The sequence below is a fragment of the Rutidosis leptorrhynchoides genome, chromosome 1, assembly GCF_046630445.1.
Source record: "Rutidosis leptorrhynchoides isolate AG116_Rl617_1_P2 chromosome 1, CSIRO_AGI_Rlap_v1, whole genome shotgun sequence".
Lineage (NCBI taxonomy): Eukaryota > Viridiplantae > Streptophyta > Magnoliopsida > Asterales > Asteraceae > Rutidosis > Rutidosis leptorrhynchoides.
Genome location: NC_092333.1, coordinates 723,888,976 through 723,908,709, shown reverse-complemented (window position 1 = coordinate 723,908,709; position 19,734 = coordinate 723,888,976). Strand labels below are relative to the sequence as shown.

General features: G+C 34.0%; 2 protein-coding genes across 2 annotated transcripts; both read left to right on the top strand.

Moving 5' to 3' along the window:
• Positions 1–385: 385 nt before the first annotated feature.
• LOC139886320 (protein CYPRO4-like) lies at positions 386–2,998 on the top strand. The gene is made up of 2 exons (XM_071870087.1): positions 386–2,125; positions 2,480–2,998. The coding sequence occupies exons 1-2, from the start codon at positions 509–511 to the stop codon at positions 2,774–2,776; spliced, it is 1,914 nt and encodes a 637-aa protein (XP_071726188.1). The 5' UTR covers positions 386–508; the 3' UTR covers positions 2,777–2,998.
• Positions 2,999–3,712: 714 nt separating this feature from the next.
• Positions 3,713–6,678, top strand: LOC139854931 (probable LRR receptor-like serine/threonine-protein kinase At1g67720). The gene is made up of 8 exons (XM_071844205.1): positions 3,713–4,356; positions 4,543–5,006; positions 5,420–5,555; positions 5,898–5,969; positions 6,060–6,128; positions 6,230–6,301; positions 6,389–6,465; positions 6,568–6,678. Exons 1-7 carry the CDS (start codon positions 3,713–3,715, stop codon positions 6,462–6,464), a joined length of 1,533 nt encoding a protein of 510 aa, XP_071700306.1. The 3' UTR covers position 6,465; positions 6,568–6,678.
• The last annotated feature ends 13,056 nt before the right edge of the window (positions 6,679–19,734 follow it).

Here is a 19,734-nt window from a genome sequence, read left to right as displayed (position 1 = left end):
TTTCTTTTAAATTTTACAAGACGTCATTAAATTTAACTACTCGAACCTCATATATTATTCGAATTTGTAGTTTATTGAAGGTAAATTACCATTGAAATAACATCTAAATATAATTAGTACTGAGAAAAAAAATTAGGACCCCTTTAAATTTTAATTCTGAAATCCACACTGTGTAGGAGGATCAACTCCCTCTAAAAATAGATTAAATAATTTTGAATAAATATTTACCCGATTCATATTAAAATCCATGTCACCGCTGCAACACTAGCGTCTTTTTCGAATTTACAAAAATTGTACCACGTCGCCTACACTTTTCTTTGCTCATAAGTAACCATGACACGTGTACGCGTCAGATTTTAGTAAAACTCATAAAACACCCGATCAGCCCCAAACCCCACACTGCTTGCAGAATATATCCTCAATTTCAGCAAACAATCAAATCAAATCATTTATCAAATCAATTTCCGGTTAACTGAAAACTAACTTGTGATAAATTTCATCAGTAATCATGGGTGGTTCACACAGTCGTGAAGGACTTGATCTTTCTGATTCTGATGATTACGAAGACAGAAACGAACAATCAGAATCAGATGATGATTATGAAGACGCACAACAAGATCATAAATCAACGATTCCGGCTGATTCAGTTGACCTTGATAATGTCGATAGAAAGCTCAAATCGTTAAAACTGAAATACTCTTCCGTGCAACAAAACCCTAATTTGAAGAACGCGGTTAAGCTGTACCTTCATATTGGCGGTAACACTCCTAAAGCTAAGTGGATTGTTTCTGATAAAGTTACTACTTATAATTTTGTTAAATTTGATGAAAATGATGATGAATTAGATGAAGATGATGATGATGATAGTGTAGGATTTTGGGTATTGAAAGTAGGAAGTAAGATTAAGGCTAGGGTTTCTATTGATATGCAATTGAAAATGTTTGGTGATCAGCGTCGTGTTGATTTTGTGGATAGTGGAGTATGGGCGATGAGGTTTATGAAAGATGAGGATTACCGTGAGTTTGTTACTAAGTTTCAAAACTGTCTTTTTGAAAATGTGCATGGTTTGAAGGCTAGTGATGAGAATAAGTTGAAGGTTTATGGTAAGGATTTTATTGGTTGGGCTAAACCTGAGGTTGCGGATGATACGATGTGGGAGGAGGAGGATGATGAGGTGTGGAAGACACCAGTTAGGGTTAGGGATAGGGCTAATGATTTGTTGGAGGAGTTTGAAGAAGCTGCTTCTGATGGTGGGATACAGAGTTTGGCGTTAGGTGCGTTGGATAATAGTTTTTTGGTTAACGATACAGGTGTGCAGGTTGTGAAGAATTTTAGTCATGGGATCCATGGGAAAGGGGTTTATGTTAAGTTTAATAATGGCAATAAGAGTGGGATTGGTGGTGGTTCAAGTAGTGGATATTCGAGTTTAACGCCTCAAAAGGCTTTGTTGATGAGAGGTGAGACTAATATGCTGCTTATGAGTCCTTTAAAGGAAGGTAAACCTCATTCGACTGGTGTAAACCAACTGGATATAGAGACGGGAAAGATTGTGACGGAATGGAAATTTGAAAAGGATGGAACTGATATCAGTATGAGGGATATTACGAATGATACTAAGGGGTCTCAGCTGGATCCTTCTGAATCTACCTTTTTGGGGTTGGATGATAATAGGTTGTCTCAATGGGATATGAGAGATAGAAGAGGGATGGTTCAGAGTAATTCTCCGGTTTTACATTGGACCAAAGGGCATCAGTTCTCTAGGGGGACCAATTTCCAGTGCTTTGCTACGACTGGTGATGGTTCTATTGTGGTTGGTTCGTTAGATGGAAAGATTCGGTTGTACTCCATAACATCTATGAGGCAGGCAAAGACTGCGTTTCCTGGGCTTGGTTCGTCTATTACTCATGTGGACGTGACATATGATGGAAAGTGGATATTGGGTACCACTGATACCTACTTGATTTTGATCTGTACTCTGTTTACTGATAAAGATGGGAAGACGAAAACAGGGTTTATTGGGCGAATGGGCAGTAAAATTCCAGCACCAAGATTGCTGAAGTTGACTCCTGTGGATTCTCATACTGCTGGGAAGCAAAATAAGTTCCACAGTGGCCGATTTTCATGGGTAAGTTTCTTTATAACTTGTTTGTATTAACAAAAGTAGTTTTGGTTCTTTGTTGAAGTTCATATACAACTGTTTTAGGTTACAAGGTGTGATCCAACTCACATAACTCGACATGACTTTTGTTTATAGCCAATTTGACATACATTGTTCCTATATTATGGGCTATAAAGGCTACTTAAGTTTGCTCTGTTAATGACTGCTTCCCTATAACGTACCTTGTACATAGGACATAATTAAGAGTTCATGTGATGTGCAAAAATAGAATAAGGTTGATGTGTAAGTAAGAACCGTAGTCATGTGCCTTTTCAAGAATATGTTGTTTTGGAAATTATCATTATATATGTGTTGTCTCAGGTGACTGAAAGTGGGAAACAAGAGCGTCACTTGGTGGCAACAGTAGGCAAGTTCAGTGTAATTTGGGACTTCCAGCAGGTGAAGAACAGCGCACATGAATGTTACAGGAACCAGCAAGGCCTCAAGAGCTGTTACTGCTACAAGCTTATGACAAAGGATGAATCCATCATTGAAAGTCGGTTCATGCATGATAAGTATGCTGCTGTTAGTGACTCCCCTGAAGCACCTTTGGTGGTGGCTACTCCAATGAAAGTAACCTCATTCAGCATGTCAGATAGCAAAGGAAAACGACGATAGTTACTGTTCCCCTTCTCTACGTGATATTCGTTTGCCTAGGTGACTATTGTTTACTGAAAGACATGTAAAGTGGTATGTTTTGTGTATATCCTTCTCTAGTTTTTTAGATATTGACTTCTCAATGAGTGAGTCATTCAATCAGGCTTTGTTTGTGACTTTGTGCAGTTGAAGATAAGTATTTTGGGTTGTTTTCGTATAAATTGACATATGTTTTCTTCGGTTTTATGGTGTTCAGTTTGACTTGGTTAATAGTTTTTAGTGCTAAACCCATGCTTACCCACTTGGTGCAGATACACCCAAGACCCAAGTACTTGGTGAACGAATACTACTGTCCAACATCGTCTTGTCTGTTGGACGATGGTAAATTTGGTTTGGTCTGCTTACCTAAGATTTAACAAATCAAACCATCTTAAGCTTTTGGTTTAGAGCATTCCCCACATACGCCATTGAAACACTTGAAACTAATATAGTGTAATAAACTAATGTGGAGAGATGAAGCAATAGGATGAGAAATTTTACGTCATGACACTAGCTTTCATCAAATTTTATAGCAGTTGAATAGTATTTGGTACTTTTAAAACAGGTTTCTATTAATGAAGTATACTCTTCTATGGACCGTTGGCTTTTGGATATTGCCCATTAGACAGATCTAGAATAAGATTATGATTTTGTTTCTGTTTAATTAACTAAATAATAAATAATGTATCAAGCTATTTATTTATGTACGTAATTGTTGCCGACAGTTATAACATTGTAAATGGTTCTTAATGTACATCCACCCTCAAATAAATCTTGCAATTTGAAGAGTATATTGACATGTATATTTTTGACCACTAAAGAAAGGCAAAACATCTATTTTTATGCAAGATAAATATTAATAGTCCGACAATTTTAACCCATGGACACCAACAATGCATGAAATCAAATTTCACCACCATGTCCATTCCCATCTTCCTCCTCCTGTGCCTTCTTACCATTCATTTCTTCTCCATAATCACCGGTCAACCTTCAACATCGTCACCTTCCCTTCACGGTTACCTCATCAATTGCGGTTCCAAAATCGACATTCAACAGGACGGCATAACGTACCTAAAAGATGAAGGTTACACCCTCACCGGAAACGTAACAACCTTAAAACAAACAGATTTATTACCCGTACTCACAACCCTTCGTTACTTCCCCTATGGTCCAGGCAAACACTGCTATGAGTTACCCGTAATCAAGGGCGGCAAATTCCTCATTCGCACCACCTACTTCTACGGTGGATTTGATGGTGGTGTTGACCCACCCATATTTGATCAAATCATTGGTGGAACAATATGGAGTATGGTTAACACAACAGATGATTACAAAAACGGACTAAGCTCCTATTATGAGATCATTGTCACTGCAGTATCTAAAACGCTTAGCATGTGTTTGGCGATCAATCAACACACGAAATCCCCATCCAGTCCTTTTATTTCGTCCTTAGAGGTGATGAATCTCGATCCATCATTGTATAATTCCACCGATTTCACCAAGTTCGGATTGGTTACGATTGCTCGCAGTAACTTTGCCTCCTCTGATGGAGCTATTGTACGGTATGAAACAGATTCATCAAACCTATGCTCTTTTTTATCTATTGAATATGTGAAAAGTTATGCATCAGGCTATATAGAAAGTTGCCTTTTACAAATATTTAGCTTGTTACAAAATTCTAACATGTTCGAGTGGAGCGTTAGATCGATTAAGTTCTGACAGAAGAATATATATATGACGTGAACTAGTTTTCCAGATGATCCTTACAATCGATATTGGCAGCCATTTATTGACGAAAACCCTACTGTACAGTCACACACAAACGTAACGTCGTCAGAATATTGGAACCGGCCGCCAGCAAAGGTGTTCCTATCTGGAGCAACAGCGAGCAGAGGCAAGAATCTAACGATACAGTGGCCGCCATTTCCTCTGCCTAGCAACCGCTACTATGTTGCGTTGTACTTTCAGGACAGTCGGAGTACAAGTGCTTATAGTTGGCGAGTATTCACAGTTTTCATCGGCGGTGAAACTTTCTATCAGGATCTTAATGTCACGACAAAAGGTGTGACAGTTTACGGGACCGAATGGTCGTTGTCTGGTGTCACAGAGATCACGCTGACTCCGAGAAGTGACATGCCAGTGGGTCCCATGATTAATGCCGGAGAGATATATCAAGTTTTGCCTCTTGCCGGAACAACTCTCGGCAGAGATGGTACCATGGTGATTTTAATCCCTGTTTAGCTATATTTATTACTTGTTATTTAGCACCAAAGGGCTTCTTGCCTACCCCCCGTATCAAGGAGGCTCATTAACCTTGAGGTTATGAGTTCGAGTTCCCTCATGGACAAAAATTATACTACTTGTGAGTCTAACTCAGTGGTATATTGAGGTTACGTAACGTCTTGCGTTCGAACCTCACGGGGTTTTCCCTGTTGGCCGCATTACCTTCTGGGTGTGGGTCCCGTCGTTTCTTCACGACACGTGTCACGGATATGATCGGGTGTGTGGCTCCACTTCTGATGGGCCTCGTCACTGACTCCCTAACCGTTGTTCAAAAAAAAAAAAAAAAAAATAGCATAACTTTTATAATTTACATATCTGTAACGTAAATCTGTTGCGATGTAGCAATTGCATTGCAAAGATTGAAGCAAAGTATAAAAAACCCACCGGGTGATTGGAGTGGAGATCCATGTATGCCTAAAGATCATCCGTGGTCAGGAATCAGCTGTTCTGAAGGGAATCAAATTCGAGTTGTGAGTTTGTAAGTCCGAAAATAATCTTTAAGCTATTTTAAGTATGTGTTATGAGTACTCATGACATACATTATATGCATTTTGGATGTATGTTCTTCAATCCAATTCAAATAGTATGGTTCTATTGATATAATTTCAAGATACACTGCTTAAAAAAGAACAACCAAAAGCTCTAGAATTTAAAATTTTTGAATGTTAACAGTTCTGTATACAAGTTATACAAGCAACCAAAATGTACTTGGTAATCTGTGGCCTAATATGTGTAAAATGTTAACAATTCTGTATATCTGTGATCATATAGTCTATGAACCATTTATACAGGTGCTGATTCTTTTTGTGTGTTATTATAGGAACCTGTCGGGGCTCTCACTAACAGGGACATTACCTAAAGATATTGCCAGATTGACTGCTCTGAAAGAACTGTAAGTAGCCTCATTGATCATACAATATAACCATTTTCAGTGTATAAACAGATAAAAAGTAAATATTTTCACAAACGTTTACACTTGCAGTCGCCTAAGTATGAATAAGCTCACGGGTCCCATCCCTGATTTGAGTTCATTGAAGGTTTTGGAAATCCTGTATGTTCCACATTATTATAATTTCCATTGATTTCTTTAATTATTAATTTTGATTTTTAAGTATTCTTATATGTTCCATTTCGTGGTAACATGTGAACAAGACACCTCGACGAAAATGAGTTTGAAGGGCCATTCCCAGATTCACTAGCCACCCTTCCTAACCTTCGTGAAGTGTAAGTTGTTTTGCTATTTTTGAACGCTTTATTAGTGTCTAAACAAGCATTTTCTTGATTTATACAAATAGTTTTATAATGTTACAGATTTCTAAACATGAACAAACTGAGTGGAGGACCTCCCCAAAGCCTAACTGATAGAAAAGGCATAGTTATACAGTAAGGTAACAAACTTATGTTTCTGTAAACCTTTAAAACAACATCCCGTTTGAGTAAAATGCCATACTTTTATTGGTTTATTGATTCATCATATGGTACTTGTTCAGAACTTAAGGGCATAAAATGTTGGCAAACTTGCTAAGGAGACACAATTTGGATTATAGGGGATGAGTGCAGTGGGAAGAATCAAATATAATCAACAATCCAAGTACACAAACATTTCAATTTCGTATTCAATATACGATACAAAAGTTTAAGAGTTACTCTTCAATTATACACAAAAATACAAAGATGTTTATCTGACCTGTAAGAATTAGATGTATTATATTGAAAGTAGACAGCTTTTGACATAATATGCTTCAGATCCCATAACTTGAATCCGATAAATACTCAATCACTATATATTTAATTCCAAAAGTTTAGATCTTGAGACATTATTCTGCTCTAAATTAAGTAAACACCCCATTTGAACATGGGGTGCATATGCCTCTATATAGAAAAAAAAGGTAACTTTGACAAGAACATGTAAATGAACATGCAATGCACCATACTTATCCAATTAATCTCTCCTATTTCATATTAATAATTAGTGAAGAATTACCATTTTTTATATTATACTAATATTTGTTTTATTAGTGAAGAATTAAATTAACATAACATATTGCAGGAGAGATGAGATTAAATACAAAATGTCTCGATGCAATTTCTTTGTGTATCTGCAAAATTGTACATATTATTGTAAATCAATAATACTGTATAATATCTATACCTGGCAAACGGGTCGAGATGAGTCGAGTTGGATCAAAGATCAAATGGGTTTGGGTCGAAATGGGTTATGGGTCGAAATGGGTCAAAATTAAAATGGGTCGAATGGGTTGGGTCGAGACCCGTGTCGGTTGGGTCGGGCTAGCAAAATTGTTCTTATTTGTATTTTTTTGATGTATCTCTTCCGAACACGCGCCCCAAAAAAGACGCATCGAAAATCCGGGTCAAAAACATGCGTAAAAACGTGCACAAAAAACATTCGACGAAAACGCGCGTCGAAAAAGCACCTCTAAAACTCATCGAAACCGGGCGCCGAATACGTACACCGAAAAGGCATGTCGAAACTGGAAGTTGATAACGCGCGTCGAAAACGGCGGGTTGAAACGGGGCGTCGAAAACGCGCCTCGAAACTGGGCGTCGAAAACGCGGGTCAAAACCGGCCGTCGAAAACATGCGCTGAACACGCGCGCTGAAAAACGCGGGACGAAAACTCGCGCTGAAAAACGCGGGTCGAAAACGCGCCTCAAAATCAGGCGTTGAAAAAGCGCCTCGAAACCGGGCGTCGAAAAAGCGCGACAAAACCGGGTGTCTAAATGGGCGCCGAAAACGCGTGTCGAAAACGCGCGCAAAACGTGCGCCGAATCCGGGCGTAGACGCGGGTCGAAACCAGGCGTCGAAACCGGACATCGAAATCGCGCCTCGAAAACAGGTGTCAAAAACGCGAGTCGAAACGGGGCGTTGAAAACACGCGCCGAAAATGCAGCCCGAAAACGCGGGTCGAAAACGCGCGTCGAAAAACGCGCGATGAAACTGGGCGCCAAAAACGCGTGTCGAAAACGCGCGCTGAAAACGCGCGCCGATAACGCTAGCTGAATCCGGGCGTCGAAAAGGGCGGGTCGAAGACGGCAGGTCGAAACCGGGCGTTGAAAACGCGCCTAGAAAAAGTGCCTCGAAAAAGCACCTCGAAATCGAGCGTCGAAAAAACGGGTCGAAACCGGGCGTCCAAAGCACGCGTCGAAAACGGGGGTCGAAAACGTGGGTCGAAACCGGACGTCCAAAAACGCGTCTCGAAATCGCATGTCGAAATCGAATCTTTTGATGTAAACCTATTTGGACCCATTTGGGTCTTCAAGTGATTTTCTATTTTGTGATTTTGGACTCATTTAGGTCTTGAAGTAATTTTTGATATTATGTGTTTGGACCCATTTGGGTCTTCAAGTAAATCCAATGGACCCATTTCTAAAGCTTTGGGTCTTGTTTGACAGGTTTAAATTAATATCTATATCTATTAAATTTTATATCATCTTCTAATGGTTAAGTAACTAGTCCGGATCAGGCCCGCGCGATGCGGCGGAGGCTTTCGGCCTGTATATTCATATTTAACGTAGCGTTGTGTATTTACAGAGGGGAAAACGGCTCATGTATTAAGCGCAATTTTAGATTTCGTTGTCTTAAGCATTTTTTAAAAAGTGCCCGTTTCGAACGTAGTTAGTTTCGTTTTGTTCATAAATTTTTTTCGAGTGTAACGGTGCTATCAGAAAAATTTAACTTGCGGCGAACAGAAAGATATGGGCTGTCGTTGTGTTAAGCGTTTTTTAAAAAGTGTCCGTTTCGCGTATAGTTAGTCCCGTTGGGTTCGTGAGACTTTTTCGAGTTGAACGGTGGTCTTGAAAAAATTTAACTCGCACCGAGCGAGAAGATAGGGCTCGTTATAAATTCGGGGGAATTAGTTTATTTTATTTTAATAAAATTATATGTTTACACTTTCTATCTCTGAAAAGTGTAAAATTGAGGGGTTGTTGTGTAAATTGAGCCGAATTTTAGGGACCGATTGTAGTGTAAACGCAAATCCAAAACTACAATCCGAATCAATTGAAACTACACATTTAGCCATGTCTTTTAGTGTATAAGGGTTAATAATTAATAAGTAGCAAAAAGATAAATAAAGAACCCGGTTTTCATCAATAATAATCACTGTTGCAAAACACCCCGTCTCGAGCCGTCTCGACTCCCGTTTCGACGGTTTGGTAACTAGCCCGTCCCTTCTTGAAGAAAACTGTCTAATATGACAGTCAACGGTCAAAATTCGGGTCAAAGTTGAAAACAATAAGGTCAAAATCTCCCAAAATTCGGAAAAGCCAGAAATTCGGTAAAATCGGTCAAATTTGTCGTATTTTAGTTTGAATTTTCTGTATTATATTAACGGTGATAGCGATTATGAATACAAATTAGTCAATTGAAGTTTTTGCCTTTAAAATATGTACACATATATACATTTATATATTTATATATTTATATATTTAAAAGTCAACTTTGGTCAACGTCCGTCTCGACCCCGTCTCGAACGTCTTGACCTTTTTAGCACCCGACCGTCTCGACCTCGTCTAACGTTTTTTGCAACCTTGATAATAATTAAAAAACCAAGTTTGTAGACCGGAGAGGAGACCGGGATGCACTTTTGCTAACATTCTATTCAACGATTCCTATATGAAAAAAAGAAAAAAAAAAAAAAAAAAAAACTGAATATTTAACCAAGCCATGTGTGCATCAGTGCATATATCTATATTATTGATTTAATTTTTAAATTTGTAATTATTTATCTTTTTAATCTATTTCTACAATACATGTAATGTAATACTACAGGCCAAACCGATAAAAAATGAACCTGAAAAATTTACTAAACAAAATTAAACGTTTTACTTCTCAGTGACATACTAATACTTCTATTTTGTTTTGAGTTTGAGTAAATTGAAATATTGTTACTTATAATTCATTGTGAATTTTATCATTTTTATAAGCGTACGTGGTGCTATTTTGATCATTAAAATTTTATATTCACAAGTTATATTGTACGTAGACATATGTAATCATCTATGTGATTAGGATAAATATAGTCAAAAAGTAGATGTCATAAAGGTAGCGAAATAAAGACCATGTGAAGAGGTGAGTGCTTTATTATAGAGTAATATTTTGCATGTGTATTTATGCTTGAAGCCATTATAAATTATAATTATAATTATAAATAATATAAGTATATCAGCAGCATGAATGAATAGTAGTAATAGTAACATGATGATATCAGTAATTTTTTTTTTTTTTTCATCCAAAATTTTGGGTCAAATGGGACTATGAACTCCTCCTACTTTTATATATGCGGAGAAATAAAAGTAGGTTTGAATAGTGAACTCCTCCTACTTTTATATATGCGGAGAAATAAAAGCAGGTTTGAATAGTTGATGGAATGAAACATGATGATGATTGAGTGTACTTGAGTCCAACTTACTATTGAAACCATGTTTCAATGAGATTGATGTCTCGATTAATGTCATGATGGAAGCACATGATGACATGAAAAACACGATAATCATTTATCTAAACAAACTAGATATTAAGTTATTAACTATACCTTTGTTCTCCTCCTACGTAATTTCACATAATTATTTTGGGTAAAAAATTTTCACCCGATGAATATATTAATATTAATATTAATAATCAATACAATTACAATGATATATCAATCTTGTTGAGAGCATAACACCTCACAACTCAAAACGAAACCAAGACATCATCCAAGGTACATGTACCATAAAACCGACAAACCACAAGACTACCAAACACCAATATAACTACTAGCATTTAATTAATTCTCCATTGAGCTCTGATCGAGCAAACATGATACGTCTCCTTAAACTCCAATGCCATTAGCTTTAGCCTGACGGTAGCATAAATGACCTTAACTAGTTGACCTGGTGTACAAGTCGATTTTTTAAACAAACGAGTGTTCCTTTCTTGCCAGATGAAATACACCTTTGCAGCAAAAAAAACTTCATAATAACCACCCGAGCTGTACGCCTATGCACTATGGAGCATAATCAATTAATTATATCGTGCCACTTTATCACTATATCGCGCCACTTTATCACGCCATTCGAAAAAAATACTCCAACCTCTAACCTCCAGCCAAACCTTGCTCGACTTCGAAGAAAAGATGATCATGAGAATCCCGTTAAGACTAATTGAGAAGAAAAAAAAATACTAGAAAACCCATTTTGGTTTTATGACATGCATTACAAATGGCTAGCAAGATAAAACCATTTCCACTGTTTGAAGAATTTTGAATCTAAATTCTAATACTCCGTACAACATTTCCAGTTTTCCACTTTAACCTAATTACTCGCTCATAAGGTAAAGATTAAATTAAAGTTGACTATTTTACTCATTATTTTATTCCACTTAAATTGGAGTAAAGCGAATAACTGGTGTTAAGGTAGATGAACAAGCAGAAATAAAACTAGTAAAAGGTGGAAGTTGAGAAAAATAATTGATGAGAAAATGACAAGAGGGGTAGCGATATGGTTAGGTTTGACCATTGACCCACTAATTGCATGGTCAAAACATCTACCGATCTACAGCTCATCCACTACCACTTCAATTTTATAATAACTACTACTTCGATCCCTACTACTTTATTTTCTCTTTCATATTTAAACTATCTTCTACCTACAAATTAAGTGAAAAACTGAAAATCATTTGCCGGTAAATCTTGTAATTTTATTTTTGAACTTATACTTGTCAAATATTAATACTTGAGCATTTATTTTATTATTGTATTGTATGAAATATAAAATGAAACCGATCACCTTTCTTTAACAATAATTAATGTTACAATTTCTAGATTGAATGTTAATTTTATTATTATTATATTTCTTGCATAGTAATATTTTATACTATAAATAGACATGTATGGTAACCATTTAAGGTGTACCATTTCTCTTGAAATATCAATATCAATATTTCTTCTCTCTTCTCTCTTTTTCTCTCTTTGTTCTTATAACCATTAAAGGTAGTTATAAGCCTACTGAATTATAACACGTTATCAGCACGAAGAGCTTAGTGTAATCAAAGGATATCTCAAACGATCACGAGTCACTGATCAAGGTATGAAATTATTAATAATTTTCAGACTCGAATATATCAAACTTTGAACTACTAACATTTTGAACTACTAATTTTTATTAAGTTCTTAGTGCATTTATATTGTTCTTATTATATGGTTGGCTCTGCCACCTAAATTATATATGGTCGACACTGTCGCCTAACTATCATTTATGTTTACTAACTTTTATTAACTTCACTAACATTTATATTTATGTTATTTAAGTTATATATGGCCGGTTATACCGCCTAAATTATATTTTCTGTAATCTAACTCTTATTAACTTCACTAACATTTATATTTATGTTAATAAGACCTCATGATTGTACGCAACACGTCATTTGACAACACGGTACTTTATGTACGCAACACGTCATTTGACAACACGGTACCATGGGTCGAGATTAATTCCGATCAATACGAATATGATGAGGTCTTTATATGTTATCTAACATTTATGATTACTTATGCAATTAATCATTATTTATTTCATGCATACTAATGTTTATTCTTAAATTTATAATCTTAAAAGTTAAAATAAAAAAAGTAGTTTGTATTTTTATTAAAAGTAAATCTTAAAAGTTAAAATAAAAAAAAGTAGTTTGTATTTTTATTAAAAGTAAATCTTAAAAGTTAAAATAAGAAAAAGTAGTTTGTATTTTTTTATTAAAAGTAAATCTTAAAAGTTAAAATAAAAAAAAGTAGTTTTTATTTTATTAAAATTAAATCTTAAAAGTTAAAATACAAAAAGTAGTTTGTATTTTTATTAAAAGTAAATCTTAAAAGTTAAAATAAGAAAAAGTAGTTTGTACTTTTATTAAAAGTAAATCTTAAAAGTTAAAATACAAAAAGTAGTTTGTATTTTTATTAAAAGTAAATCTTAAAAGTTAAAATAAGAAAAAGTAGTTTGTACTTTTATTAAATGTAAATCTTAAAAGTTAAAATACAAAAAGCAGTTTGTATTTTTATTAAAAGTAAATCTTAAAAGTTAAAATACAAAAAATAGTTTGTATTTTTATTAAAAGTAAATTTTAAAAGTTAAAATAAAAAAAAGTAGTTTGTATTTTTATTAAAAAGTAAATCTTAAAAGTTAAAATAAAAAAAGTAGTTTGTATTTTTATTAAAAGTAAATCTTAAAAGTTAAAATACAAAAGTAGTTTGTATTTTTATTAAAAGTAAATTTTAAAAGTTAAAATAAGAAAAAAAAAAGAATGGTAAAATGGAGTAGCTTTTTGTCAAAAATGAAGTATTGAAAATGAAGTGGTCTCCTTCTATAATTAAAAAAAAATATACTTTCATCAAATGAATTTTTTTGTGGCCGACAATTCCAAACACGAGTCAGTGTTTAGTTTATCAAGAATACCTCTTGCTTTGGTGAAAGGTCACGATCACGATATCGGGTGTTGTGAAAGAATTAAAAAAATTTAGTCAAGTGGCCTTTTAAAAACTAGAAAGTTTTTTTTAAACAAAAAGTTTTTTATATATTTATAATTTACGGGTAACGTAAAAAAAGGGAAGTTTTTTTTAAAAAAAAACAAAGAAAGTGTTTAAATGAGTTTTACAGAAAGGGGGAAAGCAAAGTAAAAAAAAAAACTTTTTTTTCCCAAACTTGTCAAATGTTTTGTTAAAAACGTGACCGTTGAAAAAAGGAGGTTGAATAATAAAACTTAAAAAATAAATTATTTTTAAAAGAGTGTGCATCAAAATGACCCGTTTAATAATGGGGAGTTAAAAAGATAGTCAAATTGTTTCAACGAACAAGGGTTCAATTGGATGTTTCTTAAAAAAAAAAAAAATTCCAAATTTCCAGTTATTTGATTTAAAAAAAAAAATCCGCGGGTACGGGTGATGGATCCAATGAATCCGCATCCACGACCCGCGGGTGCTATCCCTAATTGTGACAAGTACAAATCAACTAAAATGACGTTGGATCATGCTAAAATCACCAACATATTTTGTGCATCGTATTAGACGAAGTATAAGCTCAAAAGTTGGATATTTGTTTGCAAGTAACAAACTCAAAAGTATATTACCATTTCTAAAGACTCTTTTTATGATTAAAGAAACTCAGTGATCCCACATATTCCCACCTATATTAGTGTATTGAAAACAGTATCGTTTGCAAGTTTGCAACAATGCATTTTCTAATACTCCGTAGTTAATTGCTTCACATCTTGAGTTTGGCTGTAAGAAGGAAACCTATATACTCACATATTTCGTACGAAAGTATTAATGTTACATTTTTTTTTTTTGTGTGTTATCATTCGTACGTTATACTCACAGGTTTTTTAGGCTAATCATTCGCGTGAAAAACTATAGTTAAGTTGCAATCTTTGCTAACAAGACAATTCACACTACCGTTATAAATGTCTATTTCAACCAACTTGCTACATTAAGCAGTTTTTGACAGTCACGTCCTCAATCATGACATAATTTTTATGTACATAGCTTCTACTGAAAATTAATATGCAAGGTACAACATATAACTATATGGTCAAATTCATTTGAGCCTTCGGAGTCACAAGTATATGATGTATATATATATTACTCAATTAACAAAATAGAAAATCGAAATTAATTCATATGAATAGTAAAACGAAATTAATTAATTTACTATTCACATAAAAAGCGCATATTATAAAAGCACATATGATTAAAAGCGAATATGATGAAAAGCACAGCGCATATGATCAAAAGCGCATATGGTGAAAAAACACAGCGCATATGATTAAAAGCGTATATGGTGAAAAATATATATGATCAAAAGCGCATATGGTGATTAATGAAAAAGCACATATGATGATTAATGAAAAGTATATTGTGAAAAAGAATCACAAATGTTTCTTGAAAGAATTTAAGGTAAAGATATATGAACCAATTCATCCATCATGTGAACCATTTTGATATTTCATGGTTCTAATAGACGCATCTAGCGGATGGTCTCATATTTGTATGTTATCAAGCCATAATATGGCATTTGCAAAGTTTCTTGCACAAATTATTAAATTGAGAACACATTATTCTGATTACACCATTAAAAAGGATGAGACTTGATAATGCTGGTGAGTTAACATCTCAAGCATTTAATGATCATTATATATCTACAGGGATTGTTGTTGAACATCCAGTTGCTCATGTGCATACACAAAATTGGTTTAGCTAAATCAATAGATAAACGCTTGCAGCTAATAACTAGACAATTGATAATGAGTACAAAACTCTCAATATTTATATGTGGACATGTAAATTTACATGCTGCGACATTAATTCGCATTATACCATGTGGAAGTCATAAATATTTAACTTACTACTTGATTTTGGCCAAAAGCCAAATATTTTCCACCTTAGAACATTGGTTGTGCAGTGTATGTTCCAATTATATCACCACAACACGATAAAATGGTTTTTTCAAAGAAAGATGGTAATATATTTTGGATATAAAACATCTTCAATCATAAGATATACTAAACTCATGATGGGTGATATTTTTACAGCACGTTTTGCTGATTATCATTTTAATAAAACATTGTTCCCTAGATTAGGGGGAGAAATAAAAAAATAAAGAAAATGATGTTTCATGATGTGAACATCAATTAAGGTATATTGAACTCACACAAAAGAATGTGAAACGAAAGTTCAAAAATAATGCATATGCAAGAACTTGCAAATTAATTACTTTATGCATTTACAGATATAAAAAAAGGTGACTAAATCATATATACCAGCGATAAATGCTCCAGCTCGAACTGAAATTCCAAAAGCTGGCAATAATGTCACTGTTGAGTCTTTGCCACGCATCAAACGTGGAAGATCAATTGGTTCCGAAGATAAAAATCCCCGAAAAAGAAAATTAGCTGATAATGAGGTAAAAGAAAGTGTTCAAGAAGAACCACAAATTAATATTCCTTCTGCAGAGGATATTGATAAATGTAAATACATAAATTGCGATAAATTATGCAATATTATGGAACCGAAATGAAATGAAAAATCTTGATGAGATATTTTCATATAATATTACAATGACATCATGAATAAAGATGATGATCTAGAACCAAAATCTGTCACTGAATATCAAAATAGACATGATTGAGCTCAATGGAAAGGAGAAATACGAGCTGAATTAGAATCGCTCAATAAAAAAAAGTTTTCGAATTAATCGTTATCACTTTTAAAGATGTGAAACGTATGGGATACAAATGAATTTTTATCCGAAAAAGAAATGTGCAAATGAAGTTACAAGGCAAAACTAGACTTGTAACTCAAAATTTCCCACAAAGACCGAAAATGAATTATGAGGAAAACTTATCCTCCTGTAATGGATACAATTACTTATTAGATACTTAATCAACCTGGTAGTTACTTAAATGCATCTCATGGATGTTGTAACTACTTATCTGTATGGATCACTTGATAGTGATATACATGAATATACCTGAAGGGTTTAAGGTATCATAAGCATCTAATGCAAAATCTAAGGGAATGTATTCTATTAAATCACAAAGATTTTTATATGGGTCTATACAATTGGGACGTATGTGGTATAACTGATTAAATGACTACTTGATAAAAAAAAAAGGGTATACATATAAACTTATTTTGCATGTATGTTTTATAAAAACAATGTTCGGATATGTGATCGTAGTTGTTTATGTCAATGTTCTTAACATCATATGAACAAATAAAGAGATCTATGAAATCATTCAACTTCTAAAGAATTATTTTGAAATGAAAGATCTTGAAAAAACCAAGTATTACCTTGGATTGCAAATTGAGCATATGCCTAATGGTTTACTTGTACATCAAACAACTTATACCGAAAAGATTTTAAAACATTTTTTTAAAAGACAAACTCATTGTTGTTAGATCACTCAATATTGACACTGATCTATTTCATCCCTGCGAAGATCATGAAAATCTTAACAGATCGGAAGTTCCATATTTTAGTATAATTGAGGTTCTTATGTATCTTATAGATTGTACAAGACCTGACATTTCTCTTGCAGTTAATTTGTTGGCAAGATTCAGCTCAAATGACAATGGGGCGGGATCAAACGCATATTTTGATACCCTTGAGAAACTGCTTATTTAAAATTATTTTATTCTAACGCTTCAAAACAAGATTTAGTTGATTATGTATATGCAGGTCATTCATCAAATCCTCATAAAAATAAATCTCAAACTCAATATGTATTCCTAAATGGAGGTACCACAAAATCATGGCGTTCTTAAAACAAACACTTGTTGCAACATTATCAAATCATGACGAAGTGATTGCATTATATGAAACTACTCGAAAATGTGTTTGGTTGAGATCAATGACACAAATCATTATTGATTCTTGTGGACTAGAACGCTATAAAAGACTAACAACTATCTTCACCAATAACTATATATGAAGATAATGCAGCTTGCATAATACAAATGAAAGAAGAGTATCAAAAGTGACAGAACAAAATATAAATGTTGATGAGGACGGTCATAAGTTTGATGGAAAAGAATGGTATGTTGGTAAGGCTCAGAAAAGACTACAAGGGAATAGGAATTGAAACAAGGGTTTGAGCAAACCATGAAGGAGAATGTAGACAAATCACAGGGGCTAAACTTGTACATAAAAGATTTAGATGATACAGTTTCAGATGAAAACCTCAGATTCTTCTCATATACTCAAGATCTCGTAAAAGACAACCAGATTAAAATGAGATACGTTCAATCAACAAACTCTGATGATCTTTATACCAAAGCACTACCAACTGCTATTTTCAGAACACACGTTCATAATATTGGCATGAGGCATGTTCAGAAGATGTAACAACTCAGGCGTTGCCTACTTGAGGGGGAGTCAACTCTATGCTGCACTCTTTTTCCCTTAGCTAAAGTTTTATCCCAATGGGTTTTCTTTAGCAAGGTTTTTAACGAGGCAGTACTAGTTATTCTCTAATAAAATTGTCATCCAAGGGGGAGTGTTATAAAATATCTAGATTGTGTTATAAAATATCTAGATTGGATGTTAATTTTATTATTATTATATTTCTTGCATAGTAATATTTTATACTATAAATAGACATGTATGGTAACCATTTAAGGTGTACCATTTCTCTTGAAATATCAATATCAATATTTCTTCTCTCTTCTCTCTTTTTCTCTCTTTGTTCTTATAACCATTAAAGGTAGTTATAAGCCTACTGAATTATAACAATCCACAATAAAAATAATCTTTTCTTCTACCATTTTAAATAGGAACACTATACTTTATACCAAATGGAGTTGATAAATTAACATTAACATGTGCCCTAGGAAAGGACATATGTTAGAAAATCATTATAAGATTCATTTATAGCTTGTATGATATATAATTAAAGATATGTTTATTTAACTCACCTTCCACCTCATCTGTAAGACTACTTTTGTAGAGTGATATAGTTTGGATATATTAAATCAAAGTAAAATGCTAATGACAAGACAACCCTAAGGGTTGTCATTAAAGAATCTTTACATGTATGTTTTGATTGTACAATTCAAATAACCACCTTTTTTCATGAAAAAAACTACCCACTAACTTGTAAATGTACAATTATTTTTGCTTTAAAAATTTTCTTAATGACAACCCTTAGGGTTGTCATTAGCATTTTCCTTCATTAGAATCATAAGGGTTGTCATTAGCATTTTCCTAAATGAAGGAAAAATGCTAATGACAACCCTAAATTAAAGAACCTTTACATGTATGTTTTGGTTGTACAATCCAAATAACCACCTTTTTTCATGAAAAAAACTACCCACTAAGACCACTCCCAATGGTACGCCCTCACCCATGTCTTCAACCCATTTCCTCGAGGGCTCCATTGGCATTGTCCCCGCCCTCACAAGCCCTCATCCACCCTCAACCACTTCGTCCTCATTCATTTCTTCCCCAAGCATCTCCCAGGACGGATTCTTTCTCTTTCTTCATGTATATGTGCAATAATTAGTTGTACATAAGCAAATAAATTTGTACCTTAATTTATTTAATTAATTTTGTGGGGTATGTAATGAGGAGAGAGTATGTCATGGTTGGCAATGGTGTGTTATGGGAGTGTTATGGGAGGAAGTGGTGAGAAAGGAGGAGAGAGAAAGCTGATGTGGCGCTGAGGAGGTGCCCATGACGGCGTCATGGTTGGGAGTGGTCTAACTTGTAAATGTACAACTATTTTTGCATTAAAAATTTTCTTAAATATAACCCTAAGGGTTATCATTAGCATTTTCCTAAATGAAATGAAGGAAAATGCTAATGACAACCCTAAGGGTTGTCATTAAAGAACCTTTACATGTATGTTTTGGTTGTACAATCCAAATAACCACCTTTTTCATGAAAAAAGCTACCCACTAACTTGTAAATGTACAACTATTTTTGCATTAAAAATTTTCTTAAAGATAACTCTAAGGGTTGTCATTAGCATTTTCCTAAATAAAGGAAAATGCTAATGACAACTCTAAGGGTTATCATTAATTAACATGAAATAAATGGTAATGCTTGTTGAGATATAAATATAATTCACTATATTAGTCTCCTTAAGAGTTATTTGAACTTTGACACATT

Coding starts and splice junctions, on each gene's coding strand:
- LOC139854931 (XM_071844205.1), top strand. CDS start 3,713: ATGTCCATTCCCATCTTCCTCCTCCTGTGCCTTCTTACCATTCATTTC. Junction 5,007..5,419: donor AACAACTCTCGGCAGAGATG/GTACCATGGTGA, acceptor GTTGCGATGTAG/CAATTGCATTGCAAAGATTG. Junction 5,556..5,897: donor CAAATTCGAGTTGTGAGTTT/GTAAGTCCGAAA, acceptor GTGTTATTATAG/GAACCTGTCGGGGCTCTCAC.
- LOC139886320 (XM_071870087.1), top strand. CDS start 509: ATGGGTGGTTCACACAGTCGTGAAGGACTTGATCTTTCTGATTCTGAT. Junction 2,126..2,479: donor ACAGTGGCCGATTTTCATGG/GTAAGTTTCTTT, acceptor GTGTTGTCTCAG/GTGACTGAAAGTGGGAAACA.